At 39.3% G+C, this 21,907-nt stretch overlaps 1 protein-coding gene across 1 annotated transcript in view; it reads left to right on the forward strand.

Annotated features, from left to right (window-relative positions):
* Positions 1 to 21,907, forward strand: part of Mta3 (metastasis associated 1 family, member 3) — a 146,650-nt gene that overhangs the window by 46,499 nt on the left and 78,244 nt on the right. The window contains exons 5-6 of the mRNA XM_013017904.1: positions 6,052 to 6,115; positions 11,407 to 11,524. Of these exons, the coding sequence (XP_012873358.1) occupies positions 6,052 to 6,115; positions 11,407 to 11,524 (182 nt within the window). The remainder of the gene's footprint in view (positions 1 to 6,051; positions 6,116 to 11,406; positions 11,525 to 21,907) is intronic.

Here is a 21,907-nt window from a genome sequence, read left to right on the forward strand (position 1 = left end):
AAGTGGTGCTGTGGCTCAAGTGGTAGAGTGCAACTTGAGCTGGAGAGCGGAGGAACAACGCCCAAGCCCAGAGTTCAAGCCCCATGACCGACAAAAAAAAAAAAAAATAGAAAAGCTTCCATCATCTTTGAATGGCACCAAGCTTGGACTAAGCCTTGAATACATGAGCCTTTAGGGGCATTGCAGATACAAGCTGTAGCATCTCATCCTTGCCATAAAGGCTCATCCATCTCAGTGCAAAAATATATTCACTTATCTCTAGGACTTTAAACTGTTTCAGGATTGCTCAAGTCTCAGTCCAAAGACTACACTGAAAGTCAACGCAATCTAGTTATGAGCCCCCCCATCCCAATAAAAGTCAATAAGAAGTTATATATACTTCTGATATAAAATGGCACAGATCAAACATTCCTGTTCTAAAAAGAAGGAACAGGAAAGGGAGAGGGGACAAAGTTAGACAGAGGCTCAGCTAACCCTAATCTTCTCATGCCTGGTATTCTGAGAATACTGTGGCAGCGTGTGTGTGTTCCTTAGGGTTTCATTAGCCCCTCCTATGGCCTTTGCTAACTGTCACTCACATGACCACATTGTCAAGCTTGCTTTGGGTGCAGCTTGCAGCATCTCAAGTAGGCATTCCATGTTCTGGCTTTTTTTCCTTCTGGGAGTTTTCTTTGTAGCTTCTGCCTTATTGTCACTGTGCTACTATGGGGGAATGCTCCAACCCTGCAGCACATTACCTGGCTTCTCAGGCTTTTTTGTTTTTGTTTTTGTGTGCAACCAGGACTCAAACTCTTGATCTGATGCTTTCGTTCATTCGCCGATACTCTACCATCTGAGTCATGCCTCCAACCCCTTAGGCTTTTCTTTGAGATCTTGATGGACTTATTCATGACCCCTGTAACTCTTGCATTCTGCATGTCTGCAAAACCAGCACCAGCACTTGGGAGGCAGAGGCAGGAGGATTAAAAGTTTGAGACCAACTTGGCCTAAGAGTTTCAAGCCATTCCAGACAACAGTGAAATTCTGTCTCAAGAAAAAGAAAAGGGAGACAGGCAGGTGGGCTTGCACCTGTAATCCTACTGCTTGTATGGTAGAGATTGGGAGTACCACGGTTTCAGGCCAGCCCAGGCAGGAAGTTCGCAACACCCCATCTCAACAGAAAAGCTGCCTGTGGAAGTATATAATCCTAATCACATGGGATATGTAAGTAGGAGGATTGTGGTCCATGCTGCTCCAGGCCAAAAACAAAAAGCAAAACAGCAAAAAAAAGGGTGTGTGTGTGAAGGTGTGGTATAGCATCTGCCTAACAAGTATAAGTTCTTGAGTTCAACCCTAGTATTGCCCCTCAAAACAAACATATAGGGGCTAGGAAGGTGGCTCAGTGGTAGAGCTCTTGCCTTGCATGAGGCCCTGGGTTCGATTCCTTAGCACTACATAAACAAAAAGAAAAAAGCCGGAAGTGGCGCTGTGGCTCAAGTGGTAGAGCGCTAGCCTTGAGCTGAAGAGCTGAGGGACAACGCCCAGGCCCAGAGTTCAGGCCCCACAACCGGACCCAAAAAAAAAAAATCAAAACAAACATATAACCCAGAAGCTCTAGTATCTGTTCTGCTAGTTGATGCTGTACCTTGATCTACTTGAGCTATGGCTGCAGTGGTTTCTGAGTACCTTTCTGGCCTAGGCAGCTATGCCAGAAGTCACCTGGGGTCTTTCTTTTGAGAAGACTGTCCCTCTTCTTATTCACCATCAAACAAGTGGCGGGGGAAGTAGTTTGATGGTAATGTATTAGTCTCTGAAGGAAAAGGCATTGGATTTGATCCCCAGCTTCAGGGAAGCAAATAACTAGAGGAGTAGCAAGTTATTTAACATGTATGATTGTAAGCAAGCCTAATTAAGTCTCTCATACTTGGAATATCTGTCCTCATTTAAGTAATAAAATATAACTCTAATGCAGATTATCAGTCTCTTGTTTGACTGGTAATGTTAAAAGTTTTTTTTAAGTCTTCTAATGAAGTTAATTGCCTACTTGTTCATTTTATTATGTCAATATTTTTATTTTAAGAAGTTAGATTTTTGCAAGTTTCCTGGTAAGCTACAAGTATAATTTATTTTAGCTAAAAAGATACTACTGATGACTATAAGTCATGCTACTTAGGAAAGGAATTTAAAAGGAGGAAGTTACTTTTTTGTGCTTATTAGTTTCTTGGGATTGTTAGCAGAAGGAGAACTATCCTCCCCTTGTTCCTCTCTCTCCCTGTGATAATCCAATCCCAGGCTTCAAGCGCTACGCAGGTTACATCCACAGTCCCTATTACCACAGTTTAAAATTTTTATTCTTTTACTGTTCTAGGGCTTGAACTCAGGGCCTTCTGCTTGCTCTGCTGGTACTCTTCCACTTGAAACAATGCCTCCAGCCCTGTTTTTGGGGGATGGAATCTAGTGAACCTTTTTGCCCAGGCTGGCTTCAAAATGAATTGTGATCCTCAGATCTCAACCTCCTCAGGCTTAGCCTGCTTTTTTTTGAAGGTTGAGTTTATGCGAAATAACATTTTCATTGAAATGACCATTTCCCCCCTTTTGGACGGAAGTATTTGTCCATCTGTATCACAATAGAAAGGAATACAGGTATCCCATGTATTGCCCCAGTCTTGGTATTTTACATGCTGTGGGGGCTGTCTGAAATTTTCATGCTGTCAAAACAATGTATGTGTTATCCTGACCTGGAGAAGAGAATCTTCTCCACATCTGCTACCCTCTTAGGAACATTTCTCTTTCTCCTATAAAAAGGAAAGGTGGGGTCAAGAGGTGGGCCTTCCATTTGATTGCTCTTTGACAGTTTGTTACCAAGTCAGTATTGTCCCCACTTATGGGCAAAATGAACTTCCCCACACTGCTTACTATTCCTTTTTCTTCATGAAATACATTGAAACTGCAAACTTCCCGTCTTGGCTTTTCATCCCTTTACCTACCCAAACAAATGTTGAAATTGTCTTCTTTTTTTTTTGTCAGTCGTGGGGCTTGAATTCTGGGCCTGGGTGCTATCCCTCAGCTCTTCAGCTCAAGGCCAGTGCCCTACCACTTAAGCCACAGCACCATTTCCGAAATTGTCTTCTTTTAATTTTTATTTGTTAACATCTGTTCAAGTGGTCTAACAACAGAAAATAAATCTGAATGAAAATGTTTAAAAAGCTGCAGATGTTTTCTGTTCTTTGTTCTCATTTTATGATCTAAAGATTTATAAGATCATATTCTTCTTTTTTGTTTGTTTTTGATGTCTGGTCCTGGGTTTGAACTCAGGGCCTGGGTGCTGTCCCTAAGCCTTTTCTTTTGCTCAAGGCTGGCAATCTACCACTTGAGCCACAGGGCCACTTCTGGTTTTTGAGTGGTTACTTGGGGTCTTGTAAGAGTCTCATGATGCCTGCTGGCTTCGAACAGCGATCTTCAGATCTCAGCCTCCTGAGTAGCTAGGCTTATAGGCATGAGTCACCAGCACCTGGCTTGTATTAGTTATATAGCAGGAAATTTCAATGTTATAATTAAAATTATGTTTTAATAATTGTATTTAAATAACATAATTAAAAATAATTAGTAAGTAATATAATTAAAATTTAAATAATACATTATATTCTTTAGTTACTTATTTGTCCTCAAGGAAACTGTGCTTGCCAATCTCATAATGTAGAACACTGGTTGTTACCCAAGGATGATGCTTTGCTCAGGCCATATCTGTAGCCCTTTTTTGCTTTATGTTTTGGATAGGGTCTCATGATTTTTGCTCAGGGCTGGCTTTGGACAACAGTCTTCCCATGTGTAATCACTCTGCCAGCTTACATCCTATTCCAATTGCTATTAATTTTTCAAATTTTAGACATTTCACTTCTTTTGCTTATTTTCCCTTGTATTTCCAGCATTTGCATAATGTTTATTTAGCTTAACCAACCTTTATTTATTTATTTATTTTTTGGGTCCAGTCGTGGGGCCTGAACTCTGGGCCTGGGCGCTGTCCCTCAGCTGTTCAGCTCAAGGCTAGTGCTCTACCACTTGAGTCATAGTGCCACTTCCGGCTTTTTTCTTTTTGCTTATGTGGTGCTGAGGAATCGAACCCAGGGCCTCAGGCATGCAAGGCAAGCCACCTTCCCAGCCCCTTAACCAATCTTTATGATTTATGAGCATGTGAATATTCTTCCCATACTTTTTCTCCTCCCTCTTTTCCCTTCCTTTCCCCTTCCTTCTGTTCCTGTCTCCTTCCCCCTCCCCCCTTCCTCCTGTTTGTGTTACTTCAGTGAGCTAGGTATAAGCACATGGAAACTTCTGTGAGAGCTGTGGATATGCTTGCTGACTTGCAGTATAGTTATCTGTGCTGATTCCTAATGTTATTTTTTTTTGCTTCAGTAGTATGCCTGAGTACAATATATATAAAAACTCTTCCATCAAGGCAAATCAGAGATTTGACAGGATAATGTGGAAATACTATATGCTTTCAGAGAAGTCTTCGTAAGTAGCATTAGCCTAAAATGAGTACCAAGGATAATGTTTTCATCAGAGCAAGTTTCTTAAATGTAGAGAATATAAAGTTGCAGGGCTAGGGCATAGCTTAAATGGTAGAGCATCTAACTAAAAAATGTGAGGCTCAACATTCAAACCCCAATACCACTTGAAAAGAAGAGGAAAAAGAAAAAAAAGAGTTATACACTGTTTAGAAAATAGTAATTTCTTCTTTTGGGTGCCAATACTGGGGCTCAGCATCTGGGCACTATACCTTAGGGTTTTTTTGTTTTTTTTTTTTTTTTTTTGCTCAAGGCTGGCATTATATCATTTGAACCACAGCTTCATTTCTAGCTTTTATGGTGGTTAATTGGAGATAAATAAGTGTACCATGGACTAGCTGTTTAGCTTTTCTTTCCTTTCTTTTTTCTTCTTTTCTTTTTTTTCAGAGTTGAGGACTGAACTCAGGGCCTTGCACTTTCTAGGCAAGTACTCTAACACTGAGCTAAATCCCCAACCCCTGTGCTGGCTTTGAACTACCATTCTCAGATTGTAGTAGGATTACAAGTTTGTGAGGCACCTGCACCTAGCCAAAAGTTGTAGTTTTTTTTGTTGTTGGTTGTGGGGCTTGAACTCCAGGTGTAGGTGATGTTCCTCAGCTCTTCAGCTCAAAGCTAATGCTCTACCACTTGAGCCACAGTGCCACTTCTGGTTTTCTGATGGTTTATTGGAAATAAGAGTCTCATGGGCTTTTCTGTCCAGGCTGGCTTTGAACCTGGATGCTCAGATCTTATCATCCCAAGGAACTAGGATTAAAGGTGTGAGCCACTGGCACCTGGCCAAAAGTTGTAACTTTTGATCAGTGTGTTAGCTTTTTAATTTTACTATTTTATTTTGCTTTCAGTTATTTTTTTTCTTTGAGTTGTAGTTTGTAATCAAAGAACATGCTCTTCTCATTTACTACTTTATATATATATATAAGCATATTTATATAAGTATATATATATGTGTGTGTGTGTGTATATATATATATATATATATATATGAGGCATTTATTTTTGCCTGTTTGCCTTTTGCTGTTTTGTGATCTGTTTAGAGAAATGGTATTTTATATTTTATATTTTGTAAGCACCCTCTAATACTTATAATTTGAATAATCAAGATTCTCCCGCCCAATTTGGAACTCTAGTGTAATTTTCAAGTTGGCAAGAGTTAAGTCTAAAAGTGCTGGTAATAAGCATTTCTACCTTAGTTTTCTCTAAACAAATGTTTTTAGAAATAGATTTTGTAAATAGAAATAGATATCTAAAATCAAACTCAAAGATATGACCAAAGGTAAGTGCTACCAGATCTCAAGTCCATGAATTTGTAGGCCTTTAAATTACCTCTTCTTCTATAGAAGTTCCTTGTTTTTAAATTTTAGGTAGACTTTAGAGCAGTTTTAATAAATAGTAGTAATTACATCCTGAAATAAATGTGTATTATTTTTAGGTTCTCACATGCAGTGATTGCTGTGATGGTAAGTGATGTGATAACTTACATTTATTCATATTTTTTCTCTTTCAACAGGGGAAAATGCAGTGTTGCTCTACTGAATGAGACAGAATCAGTACTGTCATATCTTGAAAAAGAGGTAATCATAGTCATTCCTGTTTTGTATTTTTTCCCCTACATTTGAATTTCCATCTTTTGCCCCATTATAGCAGTGCTACGGTAGAAGTATAATGAGTAGGATGCATTTAGGTAACTATCCTCCTGGGTGAGGTAAGAGTAACCAAAAATTATCTGTTTTTAAATCAGCAGTGTAAGGCTTTATAAAGTACTGCACATTACTTAGATAAATTTTTTTTTTTTGTCGGTCATGGGGTTTGAACTCTGGGCCTGGGCTCTGTCCCTCAGCTCTTTAGCTCAAGGCCAGCACTCTACCACTTGAGCCACAGCACTACTTCTGGTTTTCTGAGTTGTTTATTGGAGATAAGAGTCTCACTGACTTTCCTGCCTGGGCTGGCTTTGAACTGCGATCCTCAGATCTCAGCCTCCTGAGTAGCTAGGCTTATAGGTATGAGCCACCAGCACCTGGCTACTTAGATACATATTTTTGTTTTGGTAACATAATTATTTGGCATATTATTTAGGTACCTGTATCCTATTTTTATTTTTAAAATTAAATGGCTTTTCTGTAAGGCTCTTACCAGAGGAATTTTTTTTGCCGTTGTTGATTTTTATTTTCTATAATCCTAATGAAGTTTGTCAGTTAAAAGTACTTCTTTCACAAAATCTCAGCAAAAACATATTGAATAGCTAGCATTTGGGTGAGATCCTGTAATCTCAGTGCTCCTAAAGCAGAGGCAGTTGATTTTTTTTTTTGGGGGGGGGTCCAGTCGTGGGGCCTGAAATCTGGGCCTGGGTGCTGTCCCTCAGCTCTTCAGCTCAAGGCTAGCGCTCTACCACTTGAGACACAGTGCCACTTTCAGATTTTTTCTTTTTGCTTATGTGGTGCTGAGGAATCAAACCCAGGGCCTCATGCATGCAAGGCAAGCACTCTACCACTGAGCCAGCCCCCAGGCAGTTGATTTTTGAGTTTCAGGTTAAACTACATAGCATACTACATAGCAAGTTCCAGGCCATCGTAGGGTATATAACAAGAGCACATCTTACATAAACACACACACACACACAAATGGGGAAAAATATTTAGAGTATATCTCATTGGAGGGAGGAAATTCTTACAAACAGAATATGCATAATTTCAGACAGCTTTAAACAATTACATCAAGAAGCTGGGCGCTGGTAGCTCATGCCTGTAATCCTAGCTACTCAGGAGCCTGAGATCTGAGGATTAAAGTCAAAGCCAACCTGGGCAGAAAAGTCTTGTGAGACTCTTACTTCCACTAAACTACCAAAAAAAGCTGGAAGTGAAGCTGTGGCTCAAGTGGCAGAGCACTAGCCTTGAGCAAAAGAAGCTCAATGACAGGCCCTGAGTTCAAGCCCCCGGGACCAGCCTCCCAGTGGGGAGAGGGGGAATATATCTCTATATCTACATCTATATATATTATATACACTCACACACATCAATCAAGAGGAAACTGTTTTACTGTCAGTGATGTTTTAGTATTTAATTTTGTTGTTTTATGGTTTTACCTCCATTTTTTTTCTCTTTTTGGTACTAGAGTTTGAACTCAGGTCTTCCCACTCTTGCTCTAGGTCACAGCTACTGCTCCAGCACTTTGAACCATGCCTTGAGTCTGGCATTTTGTTGGTTGAATCTAGACTTGGAGATTTCTGTGCTGGAACTGGCTTCCAGCTTTTCAGCCTTCTGAGTAGCTAGGGATAGGCTTGAGCAACTGCTATCAGACCCCATTTTTTTTGGGGGGGTGGGAGTAGAAGAGACTTAAAAGTCTTGCTTTGTAGTCCAGGTTGGCCTTGAAATTCTGTGCACCATTATGCTTAGCATCTTCAAATTCTTTATTACATAAATGTGCCTGTGTGCAACCTATTTGTTTTTTTTAAATGTATTCTTTATTAAAACATATTGCCGGGCTGGGAAGGTGGCTCAGTGGTAGAGCACTTGCCTTGCATGCCTAAGGCCCTGCATTTGATTCCTCAGCACCACGTAAGAAAAAGAAAAAAGCCGGAAGTGGCACTGTGGCTCAAGTGGTAGCGCACTAGCCTTGAGCTGAAGAGCTGAGGGACAGCGCCCAGGCCCAGAGTTCAGGCCCTACGACTGGACCCCCCCCCCAAAAAAAAGATAAAACATTGCCTCCCTATCTCAAATGAAGGAAACGTAACAAAAACTTTTCAAATGTACAGAGCCACTGTTTATTAAAAAACTTGATAAAGGGCTAGAGTCATGGCTAAAGTGGTATAGAGTACCTCCTGCCTAGCAAGTAAGTACAAGACCCTGAGTTCAGATACCAGTAACATTTAAATTTAGAAAAGAAAGGTTTTTGGAAATGGAATTGTGGTTCAAAGTGGTAGAGCGGTAGCCTTGAACAAAAAGCTCAGGAACAGCGCTTAGACCCTGAATTCAAGCCCTGCAACCCTTAAAAAAAAAGAAAAGAAAGATTTTTATTTTTATTTACAATAGAATGATAGTGATAATACTTGGAAATTAGCGTAAGTTTTTATTTTTCCCAGCATTACTGGGGTTTGAACTTCAGCATACATGGCTGCTAGACATATACTCTAACACACACACGCACACACGCATGCACGCACACACACACCCCTTTTTGCATTTTATTTTTCCATGTAGATTTTGCATTATTACTTGGACCAGCCTGGACTGAGATCCTCCTGTTATGCTTCCTGTGTAGCTGGGATGATAGGTATAGGCTGGTATGTCCAGTTTTTATTGATCAAGATGATTTTTCACAAACTTATTTGTCTGGATTGACAATCCTTATCTTTGCCTCTCAAAGATTATAGTCATGGGCTACTATGCCTGGCAGTTTACAGAAACTGCCAGTGTATTTAATTTTGTTTTATTGGTCTTTGGCTAAGAGAAGCAGTTTTAAAAATTAATAGTATTTTCCTTTTAACTTACCTACTTCATCCTTACAAACCTCAATGTCAGAGCTAAGCTCAGACAACTGCCAGTAAATTGAAAGAATCTCATTTGTACTTACTCTTGAGAATTTTCCCTATGTATAGTAGGAGAAAATTAGAAAAGAATAAAACTATTTGGATCATATACTTTCTTCAGTTTCAGAAACATTTTTATGGTGTGATTTAGATTTGCTACTCTATTTATAGAAGAACATCCTTGACATCTGCCCTATCTTTTTTTTCCAAAATTTTTATTGTGATTAAGTGGTTACATAATGTCCCAAATTTTGCAGTATTGTGGGATAGTGATGCACAGTTAAAGTCACAAACATATTCTAACTTTCCTGGAGCAAATTGTCTATCATGGTCTATAACATTTATGAGTTCTATGAGCTTTGCGATACAGTTATTTCTCCCACATTGTGTCCTATCTTTTAATAATGTTAAAATCCAAAGATTGACATATATGAAATTGGTAACAGAAAACAACTTTATTTACATCATCATCTTTTACTTTTAATTCTGCTCATGAAATTGATCTGTTTTTAAAACTTTTTTTTGCCACTTCTGTTGGGAACTAAAGATTCCAAATATTTTCCTATATTAGTACATATGGATCTAAGGATTCTAAGCAACTGTATAACCCTATGTAAGTAATATCTCTTCATTTTTCTGTAGATTATGGGAAAAGCCTCCTTTTAATTGTAGTACTATGTTAGTATGTCTTAGAGATAAAGTAACCTGAGAATGCAGGCATGAGACAATTTATCATGTCTATACAGAAAAAAAGAAAAAAAAACATGGCAATCACACCCTCAAATTCTGTCAAGTAGAATGCTTTCATATTCCTAAAGTACTTTTCTTGTCTTTTCTCCTAATAGTGATCAGTGCTTAAAATAAAACACAGAATATTTCAATTGATGTAGTAACCTTTTTTTTCTCCCACTTTTCGGTATCGTAGTATGTAAGAGCCCTAGTAATCAGTCTGAATGACAGCTCTTATTTGCAACTTCCTTGGCTGGTTTTGGTAACATAAGTGAATATAGAACAGGCCCTTTCAGGATAAAAAACAGAGGTGCATTAAATGATCTTTGGATCCAAATGGGAAGCAGAAGATAGAGTTTTGTTGGTTCATATTCCAGTGGCTCTGCAGAATTCAGCAAAGGACTAGTGTTCAGGAACTATAGGTTCAGGAACTATAGGGCATTTTTGTTGTTGTTATTATTGTTTTGTGACAGTCCTGGGGCTTGAACTCAGTGCCTAGGCACTGTTCCCGAGCTTTTTTGCTCAAGGCTAATGCTCACTATTTGAGCCACAGCTCCACTTCCAAATTTTTTGGTGGTTAATTGGAGATAAAAGTCTCAAGGACTTTCCTGTTTGGGCTGGCTTTGAGCTGGGATTCTTAGATCTCAATCTCCTATGTAGCTAGGATTATAGATATCAGTGAGCCACTCACTGGTACCTGGAGACATTAGTGGAATGCTTAGTTATATTTACATACTATCTCTTTCTCTTTATATATATATATATATTACATATTATATATTATATATGTATACATCAAGATCAAAAGTACTGCAGAATTATAATTAATAAACAGCTAACTAGTTTTCTGCAGTACTAGTAATGGATCCATGTAAGTTCAACTCTCATACAGTTAAGTCAATGCGAGGTGTGTGTACCTTTTAATATTTCGAATAAATTGTGGATGGATGGTTCAAAAGTAAGTTTGGTATCCATGTAGACATTCTGCTATTTGGTATGGACTTTTGTCATTAGGAGATACTTGGTTTTAGTTGGCTTATCTTTAAGTTACTATTTAATTTTGCTAGCTTTCCAAAACTCTATTTTAGGACAATTAGTAGTTTTCTTTTAGGCTAAAATAAATAATAAAACTTTATAATCTACTTAAAGCTATTTCTCTCTCTCTCTCTCTCTCTTTCTTTCTTTCTCTCTCTCTCTCTTCCCATTTTTTTTTTTTTGCCAGTCCTGGGCTTGAACTCAGGGCCTGAGCAGTGTCCATGAGCTTCTTTTGCTCAAGGCTAGCACTCTACCACTTGAGCCACAGCACTACTTCTGGCTTTTTCTGTTTATGTGGTACTGAGGAATGAAAGCTAGGGCTTCATGCATGCTAGGCAAGCACTCTTCCACTAAGCCACATTCCCAGCCCTCTTTATTTTATTAAATTTTGCACTGTTGTACTTGATGACAATAATACCATGTTCTTTTTAAGATTATGAATTTACTCACCAAAATGTAATTTCTTATACTCTCTGAAGTACTCTCTGTTTCATTATTATGACATTGATTTTATTGCTTTGTGAAAAATAGAAGGAATTAAGTTTATCTGGATTTTTTCTGTCATTTTTTTTTCAGGATACCTTTTTCTACTCATTGGTCTATGACCCTTCAGTGAAAACATTGTTAGCTGACAAAGGTGAAATCAGAGTGGGTCCGAGATATCAAGCAGATATCCCAGAAATGCTCTTAGAAGGTATGAGTTCCATTCCTGCGAAAACTGCTATTGAGTATTATCCTCATGGAGAAGCAGCAATTTTAGGATAGAGTTTTAAAGTAAAGAGCCCTTTCAGTTTTAGAAACACAGCAAGTAGAAGTAGAAGGTAATTTACATGAACAATTATTCACCGTTGATTTCACATGTATGAATTTTATGGCTATATTTTTAGTATAATTTTAAGATTGTCAGTATTGTTGAACTTGTGCTTTAATGTAATATGTTCATTTGTTGAGATTCTTGAATGCTTTTTTTGGGGGGGGGCGGTCTGGTCCTGGGGCCTGAACTCTGGGCCTGGGCGCTGTCCCTCAGCTCTTCAGCTCAAGGCTAGTGCGCTACCACTTGAGCCATAGCACCACTTCCGGCTTTTTTTTTCTGCTTATGTGGTGCTGAGGAATCGAACCCAGGGCCTCATGCATGCAAGGCAAGTGCTCTACCACTGAGCCACCTTCCCAGCCCTCTTTAATGTTTTTTAAGTCATCTAGCCCCAGTGGTCGTGGAATCTTAATGAATAGTTATATTTTAGTGGGGATTTGGCTTTGCATTTTAAAAATAGATCTTCCTAGTGAGATTTCAGATGTCTTTCCATTTTCATGACCATACATTAAAATCTATTTCCTGATTTTAAAAGTAAAGTGTTTTTACATTAAAAAAACAAAATAGCTGGGTGCTGGGGTGGCTAACGCCTGTAATCCTAGCTACTCAGGAGGCTAAGACTTGAGGATTGTGGTTTAAAGCCAGCCCAGGCAAAAAAGTCCCCATAAGACTTTTAGCTCCCTCCAATAAACTACTTTAAAAAGCAGGAAGTAGTGCTGTGGCTCAAGAGGTAGAGCACTGGCCTTGAGCACAAAGAGGCTCAGGGACAGTTCCTAGGTCCTGAGTTCAAGCCCCAGGATGGGCAAACAAACCCAAAACATTAGCTAAGTGGATTATGTCTGTAATCTTAGCATTGAAGAAGGAGGATTGCAAGTTTTAGGCAGACCTGAGCTACCCTGTCTCTTTTCCCCTTTCCCTAATTTTTAAAAAAATATATTTTTAGTCAGAGACTGACTGTGAGGCACAGGCTAGGTGGTAATTACTAGCTATTTTCCTTTCTCAGCTCCTGAGTGCTGGGATGGTAGACATGTGCTACCATAGTGGAGTTCAGGGTGTTTTTTTGTTCACACAGAAAAAGCCCATGTGCAGTGTGGTAAGTGCACATGTTATTCTGCAGCTGGTTTTTTTTTTTGTTTTGTTTTGTTTTTAAGTCTTCTCAACAGTGTATCCTTAGCATCTTTAAGTAGAGTAGTGACTTACCTCTCTCTGTTCAGTGACTGTATATATAGTTGTTATATTTACATGGATGACAGGCATGCATCACTGTATCCAACTTCCTTATGTTAAGATTCAGTCTTAAGAATTTTTCTGCCTAGGCTGGCCTGGAAATACCAGCCTTTTATCTCTCAATCTTAGTCTCTTTAGTAGCTTAAGATGATAAGTGTGCCATCACTGTACCCAACAATGGGTTGGGAAGAAGTCTTGGCACACTTTTCTAACCTAGCTGGCCTTAGATTATGATCCTGCCATTCTCAGCTGCCCAATCCAAGCTAAGATTATAGACATGAGGAAATGATGCTTGGCTATGCTTCCTGACCATCTCATCTGTGTAGATTCATTTGTTTTCTAGAAATAATGTTGGATGTTTGTAGTCCTTAATGTTTGATGGTAGGATTTACAGTGTACCTAAGTGAGCATTAAATTACTTCATTAGGATCTATTCAACATGGAGGTGGAAGTCGATAAGCTGGAACTCATGAAAACTCTTAGTTATACTTTTAAGGAATTGACAGCCTTAAAGTCTTGATATCAAACCTTGTATGCATGTTTTAAGCCAGTCGTTGAGCAGAAAGAGACTAAGAGCTGCATTTGTACTATTTTGAATAAGACCATAACCATGATACAAGGACTACAAAGGCATAAAGACATGGAATTGTCACCATTGACTGAAGAAGAGAAAACTGTGACAGAACAATTAAAACCTCACATGCCAGATTTTTGATGAAACAAAATTTTAAAAGAGAACTCTAATGAAGAAGATACAATCCCACAGCAAGATGACAACTAGAGGTGGGATATTAGTAAAGGAGTAGAAGTTTGGCTTTAGTGACAGGAAAGTTTCATAGTAAGAGGGGAGTATAAGAAAGGCATATAGCCGGGCGCTGGTGGCTCACGCTTGTAATCCTAGCTACTCAGGAGGCTGAGATCTGAGGATCACGGTTCAAAGCCAGCCCGGGCAGGAGAGACCGTGACAGTCCTGGGTTCAATTCTTCAGCGCCACATAAGCAGAAAAAAAAAAGCCGGAAGTGGCGCTGTGGTTCAAGTGGTAGATAGAGCGTTAGCCTTGAGCTGAAAAGCTGAGGAAAACAACCAGGCCCAGAGTTCAGGCTCACAACCGCTCCCCCCCGCAAAAAAAAAGGCTTTTCCTGCCTGGCCTGACTTTGAACTGTGATTCTCAGATCTCAGCCTCCTGAGTAGCTAGGATTACTGGTGTGAGCCATTGGCGCCTGACAAAAAATGAGTTTTTGACTAACAAGTTAGATCATCATAATCCATCTGTATGATGTGTGCACAGACAGACATCCAACTTCATCTCTGCATTCCCTAAAATGCCTTTCATTATTCTTGGGAAGAGTAATGTGGTCTCTTATGCTATTCAGAGTTCAGTGTTGTCTCTAATCATTCAACTTTTGTAATTGTGAATTACATTATACTGACCATGTATCCCACTCCTGAGTGCTGAGCATAAGCCTAGTCTATGTACCATATGGTAAATTTACAGATTTTTACTTACCAAATGATGATGTGAATAATGATGTTGGCATATTTCAAGTAACAGTGAGAAAAAAGAAAAGTGAGATAACATAGTTATACAAGGTTTTTTTTTTTTTTTTTGAAAAACTATTTAAATATGGTTTGCCGCTGAAAAGTGTAGAAGTTAGGGGCATAATTTTGAAAGCACAAATACCTGTCTTGGGGTTATAAAAAACAATTCTAGGAAACAAAATAATACACAAAATACAATAATTCATTCTAAAATCTTCAAAGAGGTCTTGTGATTCTTGAGGCTTATTTTGTAGGTAAAATCACTGATGCTTAAGAACTGAGTTATACCAGCTGCCTGACAAAGGAATCCTTTGTGTTCAGAGAATATGACTGAATTTTTCCTTGCTTCCTTGCTCCTTCCCTCCCTCCCTCCCTCCTTCCTTCCTTCCTTTCTTCCCTCCTTTCCTCCTACCCTCCTTCCTTCTTTTCTCCCTTCCTTCCCTCCTTCCTCCCTTCCTTCCTTCCTTCCTCCCTCCCTTCCTCCCTTCCTTCCCTCCTTCCTTCTTTACCTTCTTCCTTCCCTCCTTCCTTCTTTTTTCCCTTCCTTCCTTCCTTCCTTCCTCCCTCCCTCCCTCCCTTCCTTCCCTCCTCCCTTCCTTCCCTCCTTCCTTCTTTACCTTCTTCCTTCCCTCCTTCCTTCTTTTTTTCCCTTCCTTCCTTCCTTCCTTCCTTCCTTCCTTCTTTCCTTCCTTCCTTCCTTCCCTCCCTCCCTCCCTCCTTCCCTCCTTCCTTCCTTCCTTCCTTCCTTTTCTTCCTTCCTTTGTTTTTTGATGGTTGTGGGGCTTGAACTCTGGGCCTGGGCACTGTCCTGAACCTCTTTGTGTTCAAGGCTAGAGCTCTACCACTTGAGCCACAGCATAGCTTCCAGCTTTTGAGTTTTAATTGGAGATAAGACTCTCATGGGGATTTTTCTGCTTGGGCTGGCTTCAAACTGATCCTCAGACCGCAGCCTCCTGAGTAGCTAGGATTATAGGTGTGTGCCTCTGGCATCTGGCTTAATTTTCTTTAATAAAATAAACATTGTAAATTACTAGCAAATGTTAATTGATTGGGTTTCTCCTGATAGACCTTTGGGTTGGTGCTTTATTCTGACAATAGTTTGCCTTTATTAAGTATTGAACCCCAGGGCTGGGAATGTGGCTTAGCAGTAGAGTGCTTGCCTAGCATGCATGAAGCCCTGGATTTGATTCCTCAGAACCCCATAAACAGAAAAGGCTGGAAGTGGCACTGTGGCTCAAGGAGTAGAGCACTAGCCTTGAGTAGAAGAAGCTCAGGGACAGCACCCAGGCCTTGAGTTCAAGCCCCAGAACTGGTCAAAGCAAAATCAAAAAGAGTGTGTGTGTGTGTGTGTGTGTGTGTGTTACATGCCACAACATTAATTTTTTTTTTCTGTCAGTCATGAGTCTTGAACTCTGAGCCTGGGTGCTGTCCCTCAACTCTTCAGCTCAAGGCTGAAGTGCCACTTCCAGTTTTTTGGTGGTTACTTCCGGTTTTCTGGTAGTTAGAGATAAGAGTCTCATGGACTTCCTGCCGGGGCTGGCTTTGAACTGTGATACTCAGATCTCAGCCTCCTGAGTAGCTAGGGTTATAGGCATGAGCCACTGGTGCCTGGCTAACTTTAAATAATTTAGGAAAAGTTAAGGACAAAGTGGGGTGGCAAACCTCCAGTGAGCCTCTTGAAGCTCCTTGGTTCAGGAGATTACATCATACAAAGCTCCCAGGTAAATTCCACAGTATGAAGTGTTTATGATGAATTCATCTCCCTTTTCTGAGTGTATTCTCTTTTCCCATTTTTAACTCTTAAAATCTGTTGTACTGCAGACAGCACAAAATGTGGTAGAGTATGCAATTATAGTGGAAACAAGCAGGAGTTTCCTTCCTTCTTTCCTTCCACCCACACAGCCACCAGAGTTTGTTCAGTAGCCTCAGCTGGAGTTGAAGTTGTGATCCTCCTGTCTCAGCCCCCAAATATTGTGATTGTAGGCAAGTGCCACCATACCTGGCTTCAATGTTTCTAATTTTACACATTCTTCTGGGCTGTTACATAAAGAGCTATGAAACTGAATTCTATGCAGTATTTCATTCTGTGAGAGACCCAGGTTTATTTTTTGTATTTCTTACATGGTTTATAATAGGGCAAAGTTTCCCTCTGTTCTTCATATATTCCTGGGGTGGGTCTTATTTCTGATTTTTCTCCCTTTCCTTACTGTTGAAGTTAGGAAGAGAGATGGTTGGGAGATACTAATAGTTTTATAATATTGAGCAGTCTCTGTGTCTCTTTCTGAAGTTTTGGTTCTGCTGACATTAATCTGTTGATTTATGCTCCACTGTTCAATGGTAGAGGATTGGTAGTATGTGGTAATGATTATTTATGAAAATAGGAAGGAGAGGTCATTTTTTCCCCAGTTGCTAATCAAATTGTTGATAAGCATATAGCAGTAAACACACACACACACACACACACACACACACACACACAAACATATCCAAAAGTAACAAAACAACAGTTATTTTGATGATGGTGAAATATCCTAAGTAGATATAACTTCCTCTCTATTTAAGGTTACTTTTGCATATTGTAGGAGTAAGAATCTTGCTGGGGTTTTTGTGTGTGTGTGCATGTGTGTGTGCGTGTGAGTGTGTGTGTGTGTGTGTGTGTGTGTGCTTGTTTTGGGGCTTGAACTCATCAGGGTTGGGGCACTGTCCCTGAGCTGCTTTTGTTTAGCACTCTATCACTTGAGCCAGAGTCCACTTCTGGCTTTTTCTGTTTATGTGGTACTGAGGAGTCGAACCCAGGGCTTCATGCATAATAGACAAGCATTCTACCACTAAGCCACATTCTCAATCTCTCTTTCTGTTTATTTTTAAGTTTATAACTTGTTAGCTTTAATTGCATATGTTCACCTTTCACAAAGAAAGATACCATTTAGAGATTTTAGAGGAAAATGCATAAAATAATGAAGAAAGCATTTTGATTACTATTGCAATATCAAGCATTTAGAATATCAAAATATTTCTCTTCACTTTTCATTATGCAACCAACTATATGCAAGGTTTAAAGAACCATACCTTAAACATTTTGGGGAGAGGGCGTAGGTATATCAAGATGTGTGTACCAATAGTAATGATGATGCTGTTGGGAATCATTCATAAATGCTAGACAGTCACTCTACTATTCTGCTATACTTTGAGGCATGTCTTATAGACCCATTCTATTTACTTAATCATTTCCTTTATTATTTAATGATATTTTATTTATAAAAGATTGTTCATATTATTTAATCTATTTATCAATTCACTTAACCCAATTCTTAGCAATTTAATCTATTGAGATACTTGTATAAAAGAATATCATTAAGCCAGGCACCAGTGGCTCAGGCCTGTAATCCTAGTTATTCAAGAGGCTGAGATCTGAAGAATGAAGTTGGAGCAGGAAGTCTGTGAGACTCTTTATTTCTAATTGATAACCAAAAAGCTGGAAATAGAGCTGTGGTTCAAGTGTTAGAGCACTATCTTGAATAACAAAGTTTAGGGACGGAGCCCAGGCCCTGAATACAAGCCCCAGAACTGGTCTCCCAAAAAAAGAATATTACTAAAACAAATCTTTACTCACTCAAATAATCTTTTCTTTGAAAGTTTAATTATTTCTTTATATAAACATATCTTCAATTTTCTTGGTGTTTTATATTTTTATTGTTAACTTATGATTTTCTAATTAGTTTTCTTAATGCCTTTTTTTTTTTGCTTGTCCTGGAGCTTGAACTCAGGACCTAGACACTGTTCCTCAGCCTCCCTGTGCTCATGGCTAGTGTTGTGCTCTACCACTTGAGTTGCAGCACCACTTTCAGCTTTTTTCTGTTTATGTGGTACTGAGGAATCAAACCCAGGGCTTCATGCATGCTAGGCAAGCACTCTACCACTAAGCCACATTTCCCAGCCCCAGCCCCTAATACTTTTTTTTTAATTCAGTCATGGGGCTTGAACTCTGGGGCCTTGGCACTGAGCTTTTCAGCTCAAGGTGAGTGCTCTACCACTTGAGCCACAGTGCCATTTCTGGGTTTCTGGGGGTTAATTGGAGATAAGAGTCTCATGTACTTTCTTGACCAGGCTGGTTTTGAATTTCAGTTCTCAGATTTCAGCCTCCTGAGTAGCGAGGATTAGAAGTGTGAGCCACTAGCACCTGACCTAATACTTATTTTTATGATACCATTCTAGTAACCTATTATTGCTTTGGCTTGATTTTTTTTTTTCAAATGCAACTACCTCATTCTCTTCTTTATTTCAATTCATACATTCATACACACATACTATATATATAATATATGATATATTAATATGTGATTTATATGTGAAACTTATATATTGCAATGATAGGGATTGAACTGAGGGTCTTAGTCAAGCTAGGTAAACGCTCTACAACTATGCTACATATCCAACCTAACTCACAAGCTTCCCTTGTTCACTTCTTGCACACATTCTTTATCTCTTCTGTGGCAAACACGATTCTTGTTTGGAGTATTATAGTATGTATCAAAACATGAAATTTTCTACTGTGAAGATGTGTATAAAGTCTGGGAATCCTAAAAAATAATATAAAATGAAATGGTAAAGATTGATTACACTCTGGTTAAAAGAAAGGCAGAGTAAAGGGTAGGACAGATGAAATTCTGATCTCATAGGATATAAACTGAATGACAGAGGGAGAAGGTATTTTAAGCACTAGGAAAAAGATAATAGGCTGACAAATGAGGGTATCTTAATTTTATTGACTCGTATTTTATCACATTGGTCAGAACTTTTATTTTATTTTATTTTTTGGGTCCGGTCATGGGGCCTGAACTCTGGGCCTGGGCACTGTTCCTCAGTTCTTCAGCTCAAGGCTAGCACTCTACCACTTGAGCCACAGCACCACTTCCGGCTTTTTTCTTTTTGCTTATGTGGTGCTGAGGAATGGAACCCAGGGCCTCATGCATGCAAGGCAAGCGCTCTACCACTGAGCTACCTTCCCAGCCCCTGGCCAGAACTTTTAAAACACTATTTAGCAAAATTAGTGACCAAGGCCATCCTTGTATATGTGAATTAAATGTAGCATTAAAAGTATTGCTAGGCCAGATGCCCATGGGTCATGCCTGTAATCCTAGCTACTCAGGAAGGTCATGGTTCTGAACAAACCTGGGCAAGAAAGTCTGTGAAACTCTTTATCTCCAAGAAACTGCTCAAAAAAAGCTAGAAGTGGCACTGTGGCACAAATATGGTAGAGGGCTAATCTTGAGCAAAAGAAGCTCAAACATAGTGCCCAGGCCCTGAGTTCAAGCCCCAGGATTGGAGGCGGGGTGGGGAGAGAGAGAGAGAGAGAGAGAGAGAGTATTGCTAGATGCTGGTGGCTCACACCTGTGTAATCCTAGCTTCTCTGGAGGCTGAGATCTGAGGATTGTTGTTTGAAGTGAGCACAGGCAGGAAGGACCTTGAGAATCTTAGCTCCAATTAGTCACCAAAAAGCCGGAAATAGAGATGTGGCTCAAGTGATAGAGAGCAATAAAGGGACAGTGCCCAGTTCTTGAGTCCAAGCTCCAGGTCCAGCATACACATATACACACACACAGCACTGTGATACTTGGTACAAAGGAAGTGAATTTTATTTGGGACAAAGAATATTACCAGTTGTCTGGGAAAAGGACAATGTGATATAGCCTTAGTTCTTCAGATTATGCTAGTACCATTAGGTGCCTGTAAGGGATATATCGAAGAAGTACTTTAACAGTATTTTACAGGAATCTTAATATATGAGTGGAAAATTTTAACATTTAAAATTATTTCTGGATCTTCATTTCTTAATTTTTCAAAAACAAAAATAGAAGATATACACAATTGTATAATTTGTTGATAAATTAATTTGTGGGAATTCAGGGGTTAGGGAGACCTTCATGGGTTTGGCTATTTGATTATATGGAACCCAAGCAGATTATAATTGCCCATTTTGTCAAAAGTAGAGGAGTGAGGTAAGAGTATTACAGTGACTGGAAGAATGTGACCAGACTGTGGGATATGTACCATACCCAAGATCTCTAGAAGTTAGCTGAAAATTTATGCAGATACTAAGTAAGCTTATTCAAGATCTTAAAAAGTTTCCCCCCTGTGGTATGGTGATAAAACTGTGATATGAATATAATTATTTGTTGAATCCAAAATTTTAATTGCAATTTAATCTATAGTGACTATTTGATATAGAACATTTCTGTATCCTTTTGTGGTTGTTTTTATTTGGGGGGGGTATTGTCCTGTTTTTGATATAAGAGTATCCAAGAGTATTTTGTTATTGTTTGGAATGAATTCTTTTTGTACTGTCTGCTTGTAGAATCCATGAATTAAATTGAAAAATTTCAAATTAGCTAACTCAAATTTGAATAGCAAATATCAGTCTTACTTTTACGTTTTGCAGACTGCAACAGACAGTTTAATACTGAAAAGTACCACCTCATCAGTATTATTTAAACAGGTACATTTATTTATTTTATTTATTTTTGCAGTGCTGAGGGCCAAACTCAGGGCCTTGTACTTGGCAGGCAAGTGCTCTCAGTACATTTGTTTTTGCTATCACTGTTTTGATATAATGGGAAAAACCATTACCATCTTACATAAAATTAAACCAGGTTTTTTTTTAAGATTTGGAAAAGTGTAATTCATATTTTCTTATCTTCAAGTTTTGTACAGTTTACAGCACTAAAAAATATTCTTAGAATCTGAAGGTATAGCTCATGTGGTAGAAAACTGGCCTTGAACAAAAGAAACCCAGAAATCAAAAAATGAAAAAAACCAAACACAACAACAAGGGAGAGCTTGAGCCCCTGAGTTCAAGCCCCACTGTTGGCACACTCACACACACACACACATACCACCACCACCACCACCACCACCAATAACAAAAACCTGGTCTTAAAAATGTAGTTAATGCTGGGCGCTGGTGGCTTATGCCTGCAATCCTAGCTACTCAGGAGGCTGAGATCTCAGGATCGAGGTTCAAAGCCATCCCAGGCAGGAAAGTCCGTGAGACTTTTATCTCCAATAAACCACTAGAAAACCGGAAGCGGCGCTGTGGCTCAAGTGGTAGAGCACTAGCCTTGAGCTGAAGAGTAGAGGGACAGCGCCCAAACCCAGAGTTCAAGCCCTACAACCAACAACAACAAACAAAAAAAATGTAGTTAATGAGACAGGTGCTGGTGGCTCATGCCTTTAATCCTAGCTACTCAGGAGGCTGAGATCTGAGGATCACTGTTCAAAGCCAGCCAGGGCAGAAAAAGTCCATTAGACTCTATCTCCAACTAACTACCAGAAAACCTGAAGTGACGCTGTGGCTTAAGTGGTAGAGTGCTCACCTTGAGCAGAAGAGCTGAGGAACAGTTCACAGGCCCAGAGTTCAAGCCCCACAACCGACCAAAAAAAAATGTAGCTAATGTCAAGTGCCTGGGCTTTTAGCATGCTGAGAATTGTAAACAAAAGCTA

The sequence above is a fragment of the Dipodomys ordii genome, unplaced genomic scaffold, assembly GCF_000151885.1.
Source record: "Dipodomys ordii isolate 6190 unplaced genomic scaffold, Dord_2.0 Scaffold37, whole genome shotgun sequence".
Taxonomy (NCBI): domain Eukaryota; kingdom Metazoa; phylum Chordata; class Mammalia; order Rodentia; family Heteromyidae; genus Dipodomys; species Dipodomys ordii.